This window comes from Aplidium turbinatum, chromosome 9, assembly GCF_918807975.1.
Source record: "Aplidium turbinatum chromosome 9, kaAplTurb1.1, whole genome shotgun sequence".
Classification (NCBI taxonomy): Eukaryota; Metazoa; Chordata; class Ascidiacea; order Aplousobranchia; family Polyclinidae; genus Aplidium; species Aplidium turbinatum.
Genome location: NC_137480.1, coordinates 12,530,185 through 12,539,828, shown reverse-complemented (window position 1 = coordinate 12,539,828; position 9,644 = coordinate 12,530,185). Strand labels below are relative to the sequence as shown.

The window sequence follows — 9,644 nt, the reverse complement described above, 5'->3', positions numbered from 1 at the left end:
CAGGCGGGCTGGATTTAAAGATCCATCGAGCTGGGTGTCCGACGTTTTCTTCGTAAACAGTTCTTCGTAAAGCAATTCTTCGTAAGCAATTTTTCGTAAAACAATTCTTCGTAAAGTTAATTCTTTGTAAAACAATTCTTCCCAAAGCATTTATTCGTGCATGCAATGGAGATTTGATGTATACGAAGAAATGTTTTACGTAAAATTCTTTTACGGATTTCATTTCACCAACAACTGTTTACGAACAATTGTTTTACGAAGAATTGCTTTACGAAGAATTGTTTACGAAGAATTCGCCTATAACCATCGAGCTGTATTTGGCCTACGGGTTGTAGTTTTCACATGCCTGCTCTATACCTATCTTCGTTTTTGAAGCATTTTTAGATAAAAACTGTTGTATGTTGACCTTAAAAATCAACAAGTTCTCGTACCCGTTTGTTGATGTTATATTTTTTATTTCACGATGTAATTGTAATAATTACATTGTACATTGTAATTTAGTAAATTTCACAATGTAATTTTAGCAAGTAATTGCACTGGTTCTTTATTCTAAAATCCATTTTTAGGAAGGCAGAGGTTGCAGTGACCACACCTATATTGTAACCATAGGTTTAATACCGTCCAATCCAGGTTCTGTGGAATCGTATATGCACAATTGCACATAGCCTACTATGCATAAGTTAGCACAGGAAGCAGTGAGTTATGAGCCTATTAAAGGCAGCTATTCTTTGTTGTTAAAAAGCTGGCAAAAGTAAAAACCACCTTCGTCCTTCATGCACAAGTTAATTGGGAACCATTGCCATATACTCATATACGCTAGGGCTACTACGATGCTAAGAATAGCCACAGTGTTTGGGAAACCAGCATTTAATTAAATCAATTTAATTTGACCAGCTGATATTACCTAATTCAGTGGTGTTTCTTTTATATGGTTCCAAACAAATAACTTTATGATAATGGCCCTGAAGTTTGCTTTTGAAATATTAAAATTCTATAATGAAACATGAGGTGATTACTGGAGTTGAATGACATACATACAGGGTCCTGCACATAATTTGGGACTTTTGCATTTTTTTGTAATTTCCCGGTTTCAAGAATGAAAAAGGTAAAATTATCATTTCAACTTTGTTAATGTAATCCTTGCAATCTATTTAACACAATTATTCAATATAATGGCCCTTTGTTGTATAATTTTGGATCTTCTCTGGCGAAACCTTGAACAACTTTTCTTCACTTCATCTGTATGGAGAATCTGAAATGCGCTTCGAATGGCTGCTTTAAGAAAATTGAGGTTTGGGCGTGGAATTGAGTTAGACTGTCCTTTGAATAATCACGCTGAATAGCCAATAGTTGCAAACGTTCAGATCTTAAGAGCTACTAGGCCAACTGTCTTTCGGGACCAACATAGGAAGATTTTTCTTCAGGTAAGTCTAGACTTTTTTGCTCCATGCGCTGGCGCAGAGTGTTAAACAAGCATGACTTAAGTAGCATCAAAATATCATTCAGATACTTCATCGTGTCGATTCTAAGTCCAGCTTTGATGAAATGAGGAGGCATCACTTGCCATGGCTGCAAAGACCATGACAGAAGCAGGATTTTTATTTTGCATCAGATAAGAGATTTCTGAAGTGTCACGGGCAATAGCTCGTGTGTTCTGACGATTTGCAACCTCGTCCACAATGAACTTTTTCTCATCGACAACAATGCAAACATGTCCTCTTTGGTTCTTGAATTGATTGAAAAGCTTTGGATATCTTTCAACCCTAATTGATTTTGAGCAGGCAAGTGAGGAGGTTGCGACATGTTTTTATATAAGTCTCCATCCCAAGGTCTTCATTGACTTCTCTAGTGATGTTTATGTGACTGACATGGCATCTTTTGGCCAGTTTTGTTATCATCTGTGTTAGGTCTGCCTTTATTGACCTTTTTAGCCGCGCCAGAAAAGTTTTTGTTCTCTTTCGATCCTTTTGAGGGCTGAGGGGGTTTCTTTCAACTTTCCCCTCAACGTTACACTTGACCACAACTCAAACTGTTGTTTTTGAGTCGCCAGTGCTCTTAATAATATCCGAAGGAGTGTTTTCCAGCACATCTCAATTTGCATTATGGTTATCCGTTTCGTTAATTTTGCCATGTTCAAATAAGTTTGTCTAAGTATTACTATACTATTTTTTAGAATACCTTTATAAGATTATCTGCAGAAAGTTTTATCTTGTTGAGAGAAATAAAAAAAAATATGCAAAAATAAAAAGAAGTCCCAATTTTGCTGCGGGACCCTGTACACAGGTTACACACTGATGTCATGGCGGACTCTTGGTCCTAATGAAAGCTATTTTAACCACTTGTGGACAGACGACATATATATATTTGCAAGAAACCTTTGCAATAAGACAGATGACGTATAGTATAGGCCTGTATAGACGTTTTAACTGTTGACAAAAAGACGGGTACCGTTTATATATGCAAAACTTTTAGCAATTCTTTATTTTAATTTTGGCAACATTATTATGTTGTGCATTGGGAAAACCATTCAGAAACAAAATTACAGTAAAACTAAAAATTTTCTCTGAAATTAATCCCGTCCAGTTGGCTAAGCGAAATAAAAAGAGTTGCCTTCCGCAAGTGGTTAATGAAAATATCACGGTATTGTCACGCTCGATTTAAGATTGATATCGTAATTGACTCAAGCAAAGGTCAATGCTTTGTTTACATCAACATTTGTAGCTTGCTATGAGTTTTGTGTGGGTAGTTTTGCAGATTATCATACCAGTTAAAATGTCATTTCATGTAAAATGTAAATCTACATGTTTAGGCTTGTTAAGTGTTGTTTACAAGCTTAATATTGTTTGATGTGAACTGACCAGCAAGAATGTGCTATATGTAAGTGACTTTCACCAAAATGGAAGATAGTAACTTTGTCATTATTGGAGGAGGTATAGCAGGGGTATCATGTGCTGAAACCCTTATTTCATACCTGCCTACATGTCATGTAACCATTGTATCTGCATCACGATTGGTTAAAGCGATGAGAAATGTGAAGGAAATAACTCGAACTCTCACATCGTTTGATGTTCAAGAAACTTCTATTGATGCTTTTGAGCATGATAACCCGAACATAAAAGTGCTTCATTGTGCAGCGTCAGATATTGACCATATTCGTAAAATTGTGGTCACTGATAAAGGAGATCACATTCCATATGATAAATTGTGTGTATGTTCTGGTGCCCAACCAAAACTAGTCTTTCCGAAAAGTGACTACGTACTTGGGATCAGAGACACTGCCACAGCGGAAGAGTTGGATTTAAAACTAAAAAATGCTGAGAAAATAGTTGTAGTTGGCAATGGTGGAATAGCTATTGAACTTGTTTTTCAAGTTTGTGATTGTGAAGTCTCTTGGGTAGTTAAGGACAAAGCAATTGGCCAAGTGTTTTTTGATCCTGGAGCAGCTGAATTTTTTCTTCCGTTTTTACAAAAAGATTATGTAGAAGATGAAGATGCCGGTGATACATTGACAATTAAAAGAATGAATTACCAGCTTTCTTCTTCTGATTCAGGAAGTTTGAGTGAAAGTACACCTCAAGTTTGTGGGAATGCACTGGGACCAGATTGGCATCAAAAGTTGAGTTTAAAGGGAAAGCACTCAAATTCCCAAATTAATGTAGAATATAGTTGTGAAGTGAAAATGTTGCATTATTCACGCAATGATACTTGGGATAATATTGAGAGAAAATCGAATGGAAAAGATTGGCCTCTCTTTGTTGAACTAACAAATGGAAAACTTCTAGGTTGCGACTTTCTTGTTAGCGCCACAGGAGTTGAACCGTCAGTGAAGATCTTTGACAGGCTACCTTGTAGCATAGCTGCAGATGGTGGTGTGAATGTTGATCAAAACATGAAAGTACACGGGATAACTGACATTTATGCAGCTGGAGACGTTTGCAGCACAAGTTCATGGCCAAAATCACCTCATTGGCTCCAAATGCGACTGTGGACACAAGCCAGGCAAATGGGAGGTTTTGCAGCTCGTTGCATGGCGATGCATGATCAAGATACCACCCAAGTACCTACTGATATCTGCTTTGATCTATTTGCTCATGTCACTAATTTTTTCAGTAAGAAGGTTTGTTTACTTGGCCGTTACAATGCCCAAGACTTGGATAAGGATAAAATCGAACTATTGCTTCGCACAACCCCTAAAAAAGAATATATTAAAGTTGTTATGATGAATGGACGCATACAAGGGGCAGTTTTAATTGGAGAAACTGACTTAGAAGAAACTTTTGAAAACCTTATTTTAAATGAGACTGATTTGTCTTTTCTTGGAGAAAGTCTCTTAGATCCAAATGTAGACATAGCTGATTACTTTGACTAACTAACGTTTTGTTTTAAACAGCGTGGTATATGTTTAACCTCCAATCTTCCATATCCACTCATTCTCTAATGCTTAAAATACCAATTTCTGGATTTTCCTGTCATTCTATGGATTGTCGTTGTCATTTCTATTGTCATGTCATTTGTCATTTCTATGGACCTGCCGTTCAACTTCGGCCTACCTTCACTAACTTAAACCGCACTGGACAATAAATTGACTTCTTTCCTAGGTTGATGTTTATTTTTTTCCAATGAAACTGATTTTTTAGAAATTCATGATTATAGTTTATGAATTATGTGCTGCCGAACAAGTTTTACACGTATTGATGGTTGTGTTTTTAGCCTACTGTATTGACGATCATAAAATTTCAGTCGTGGAATTTGCTGTTGTCTGATTAGCAGAAAATCATAATAAAAATTACGGGAAAATTAAAAATGTGTTGTTGCTTTTTTTGTTTAAATTGTTTTTGTCACTTGTGTATTTTTTCATCCTCATACATCTCCTCTCCATTGTCCATTCATCCCATACATTTTGTGATGCTTTTACTTGTTTTGTTAGGTTGATGGCCGTGTTGTATTTATTTTAATTTAGTACTTACAACTATTTGCTTTTCATTGTATGCACGTCTTCAACTACTTTGGTTTTTCCACCTGTTTTGTTTTGTAACCATTGTTTCTACACTCTTTGTTTTGTATTCCAACAATGAAAAACAAATTTAATTGACAATACTGTTACGCAAAATTTATCAAATTTTGTTTTTTATTTTATTTTATATGTTTTTCTGGAGTTAATTGGAATGGCATATGTGCTTTGCTTTTTCACCGACTTAAGAAGTTAATGGAAAACTTGTGGCACACCCAAGCCAACACGCAATAGAGTAATTTTTAACGGGCTATGCTGTATTACAAATCAAGCCTGGTGTACGTGTGAATTTAAATACTTCATCTAAGTGCACTGCTGTGTACTTTCATTCTAAGTGCACTGCTGTGTACTTTCATTCTAAGTGCACTGCTGTGTACTTTCATTTTAAGTGCACTGCTGTGTACTTTCATTCTAAGTGCACTGCTGTGTACTTTCATTCTAAGTGCACTGCTGTGTACTTTCATTCTAAGTACACTGCTGTGTACTTTCATTCTAAGTGCACTGCTGTGTACTTTCATTCTAAGTGCACTGCTGTGTACTTTCATTCTAAGTGCACTGCTGTGTACTTTCATTTTAAGTGCACTGCTGTGTACTTTCATTCTAAGTGCACTGCTGTGTACTTTCATTCTAAGTGCACTGCTGTGTACTTTCATTCTAAGTGCACTGCTGTGTACTTTCATTCTAAGTGCACTGCTGTGTACTTTCATTCTAAGTGCACTGCTGTGTACTTTCATTTTAAGTGCACTGCTATGTACTTTCATTCTAAGTGCACTGCAGTGTACTTTCATTCTAAGTGCACTGCTGTGTACTTTCATTCTAAGTGCACTGCTGTGTACTTTCATTCTAAGTGCACTGCTGTGTACTTTCATTCTAAGTGCACTGCTGTGTACTTTCATCTAAGTGCACTGCTGTGTACTTTCATTCTAAGTGCACTGCTGTGTACTTTCATCTAAGTGCACTGCTGTGTACTTTCATTACTTTCAAGGTTTATGAAACAAAAAGTTTTCCTAGCCAGAAAAAACTGGATGTGCGTAGAAGGTAAACTTATTGGACTCACTACTGGTATTCAATCATAGACAGTATATAGGTACTCAGTGCTCACAGACTAATAACATAATAGGTGCATGAGTACGGTATTACAATGCCAATGCAATCATTTCGTTATAATAATGTGTGTTTTTGTATAGCGCTGGCTGTATCCATTGCAGATATGCGTTGCTCCTCAGCGCTTTACTAAGCATAGGCCAATGCCAGTGATGTCGTCTTGAGGCGCAACCGAGTACATTATCGCGTTCAGTGGCGAACGCAAAGGTTGCGAGTTAACCCCTCCCACCCATTGAGCTTGATATCTGGATTTTATTGGTTATCATGGGTGTATTGCATTGTCATCGAGTTTAGTGGACACATATTTTTGTTTTTGTAGGACTAATGTAGCAATTATAGTCCAGAGATTATCTGCACTGGAACAAGTAAAAAATTGAGTATCAAAAGTTCCAGATTTTTTGGTTGCTTTTGTTTGTAAGCCTAGTAGGGCTGCCTGAAATAAAATTAGGCCATTGCGGACCCAGGTTAACCACGTGCTTGAATAACTGGTCTGTTTTACGTTGATGGCTAGCCTATTTTTACTAGACAACAGTCTCCACCGTTTGTTGGGACAGCTCGCTTACACAAGCAACTTTAATGTTACGTTAAAACGTTTTTAAAATAAATATTGTTTCAATTCTTTTGTCTTCTTTTATTTTGAGATCGTAGCAGTTAGGTTTCGTATTGCATTGAAAGAAATAGTCGCTGTCGGCTGCGTAGCCGACAGGGGCGCCGGAACGATTTTTGACTGGGGGGGCAAGATTACGAAAATAGGGCACTTTTGTTTACCAAAAGGCCAATTTTTTTCAAGTTTCAAGATAAGATATAGCGATAATGCTAATCTATCAGCTCACTATGTATTGAGTAATGATAGCCTACAAGTGTCCGGTATACAAAGAAGGGCATCATGCTATGTTATAATGATGTAACCTACTGTCAAGCCTTAAAGCAACCTGCGGCCATGGCCGCTAAGTAGTGCTTGAATGACCGCCGGTGCTACCTCCTCAATCGGCCAAGTTTGGTCGCCGGTCTCTTCTAGCCAATTATTTAATTTCGCAATAGAATGATCGTGGATTAACTGTCGAAAATATGTAGTATCAAAGAGTGATGCAAAATTACGTCAGCGCGTCATAATTGCCACTGTTGCATTGTGCGGGAAGATTTTTGTTATTAATGGAAGATATCCATCTGCGATCACCAGCGCTGTAAGTCTTGTTTGTAATTCCCGACGTTTATTTTAACAAAGTCTTAATCCGAAGTGCTAATTTACATCGGCTGGTAATATTGTCGTTTTTATGTCGATTCGATGTTGTCGGACATTGAATCGTTGTTAAAAAGGAGAACTAAGTTAGTTGACATCCGAGGGGAAAACATTTTTTGGTCATATATTTTGCAAAAATTATGCTTTTTAGTAATGTCGTTCACATCATTGATATACTTATTTTATTACCTTGCGGTCATCGTCAACTCATGTCGAACGTTGTTTTTCGTTGCTAAAAAGAAGTCTACGGGAGTGGCCAACTTCTTTAAAATCAGCCACATTGGAGCAGTGCCGGTCTTAGGGTATTACGGGCCCTGTGCGGAATATGCTTTGCTGGCTCCCATGACAATGATTCAATTTTTTTTACGAAAACTGGTTCAATTTTACTTGGTTACATAAATATGCATAAAAGGCATGAATGAAGATAGATCAAAAACACAAAATCTCTGTGTTAGTCATAATAAATTAGTCTACTTCGTATATAAATTATGTTGACGTGTGATAAAAAATCATTCAATTTTGTTCACAATACTGTTTTGGGATTTCTACAAAAATGTTTGCTTTTTTTATTTGACATTTACATTACCATTATTCGAGCAAACAATCAAAAATAAGTTCAACCGTAATAAAATTTTTGAAACATGCTGAAAGTTCTTTCTCAAACTTTTATCCAATTAAGCCCAAATTTTCGACTAATTAAAAAGTTTGAGGGTTTTGGTTATACTCCCTGCACCCTAGCTCCTACGCCTATGTTAAAGGATACCGGTAGGCCTAATTGCTTGCGAATTAAATCAAATTTGTTCCAGTAGAAATGACAAAAATTAATGTATTTTTTAAGTAAATTGCGGGCCCCCTAATTTGCGGGCCCTGTGCGATCGCACACCCCAAAGACCGGCACTGATTGGAGACACTCGTGCGAGTGTCGTTAGATGGTCCCGCAGTACTAGATTACAATCCCGATAAAGCAGTTATTGCGTGGTATAACGATTCTATTGTAGGACGTCGCCCAGGCCCAGCCTTCAACAACGCTAAGTGATCATTTCAGCATTGTTGCAAGTTTAATTCTATTTACTTGTGCTATTTTGGCCTCCAAGCACGCAGATTTGGCCGCCGAGAAGGAGCTCCCGGTAAGCCACGATGGCTGCCGAAAAAAACGAGTTTGAAGGCCTGTAAGTTACTGTGTTGCAAAATTTTGTGCCGTAAATATTATTTTGAGGCAAAAATGAAAGATCATAATTAGGCTAAAAGGGAATAGCAGAAATTGTTATATTGCGAAATGTGCAGTAGCTTACATGACTTTAAAAGGGCACCATTGCCCCCCCTGCCCCTCCATCTGCAGAAAAATTGAGGGCAGGGGGGGCATTCGCCCCCCCTGCCCTCCCGCTTCCGGCGCCCCTGGTAGCCGAGTCATGGTGAGAACGTCTGCGGGACTTTCAAAGGGACGTGGGTTCGACACCGCTCCAGAGCACGCGGCTGTGTTTAGGCAAAGACACTTAATGGCAAGCCAAAATAAGGGGAGCCGTTGACTCGAAGACTATATGTCACTTCGCTGCTTCCTGTTGTCTGTTGTATCACATCTGTAATCGCAGTGTACTGTGTGTTATCGCAATAGGCGCAAATAAAAACACGATTATTATTAAATATAAAATACTAATGCAGAAAGTGCCATGTAGTAAAAAATGAGCGGGCTTACGTAAAAAGTGTTTATTTTTTAGATAGCATACTGACCAGGCGCGGATCTACCGGGTGGGCCTGATTGGTACAGGCCCACCCAAATTGACAGTGGGCCCACCCACAATCAGATTCATGAAAAAAACATATTAATGTTTAATACTAGAACAATTAAGTGGCACTGAATTGCCTGTGACATCACTATTTCACAGCATTTGTAAGAGATTTTCGGTAACACTAAGTTTTTGTATGCTGCGGTCCGCCGTGGCATTATTGGTGAAAGCCCACCACCATGGCATTATTGGTGAAAGCCCACCACCATCTACAGTCTACGCCGTAGACTTGCGGCGTAGACTTTTTGTTTACGCTAACGCTTACGGCCACATTTTTGTGGATAGTTGTCGCTCAGGCCCGTAACTAGGGGGGGCGAAGCCCCCTGCAAAAATGTTGGCACCCCCTGGAAAAAATTATGCTAAGTAGCTCTGTTCGCTGACTTTTCAGTTTTATACTCAATTTTTTTGTGTTATTTAATTGTAAACATTGTGTGTTTAAGGGTGTGGTAGAATGTTGTCTCTAAAACAAAGTTTGCCTAATTTTAAACGAAACTGCATTAAAAGA

The 9,644-nt window shown here is 38.0% G+C and overlaps 1 protein-coding gene across 1 annotated transcript; it reads left to right on the top strand.

Annotated features, from left to right (window-relative positions):
• The first annotated feature begins 2,857 nt into the window (after window positions 1-2,857).
• On the top strand, window positions 2,858-5,335 carry LOC145777654 (tRNA ligase complex-associated NAD(P)H dehydrogenase PYROXD1-like). The gene has a single exon (XM_082589085.1). It carries the CDS (start codon window positions 2,897-2,899, stop codon window positions 4,367-4,369), a length of 1,473 nt encoding a protein of 490 aa, XP_082445211.1. The 5' UTR covers window positions 2,858-2,896; the 3' UTR covers window positions 4,370-5,335.
• Window positions 5,336-9,644: the final 4,309 nt, after the last annotated feature.

Bases quoted from the DNA above. Each gene is read 5' to 3' on its own strand.
- LOC145777654 (XM_082589085.1), top strand. From the start codon at position 2,897: ATGGAAGATAGTAACTTTGTCATTATTGGAGGAGGTATAGCAGGGGTA.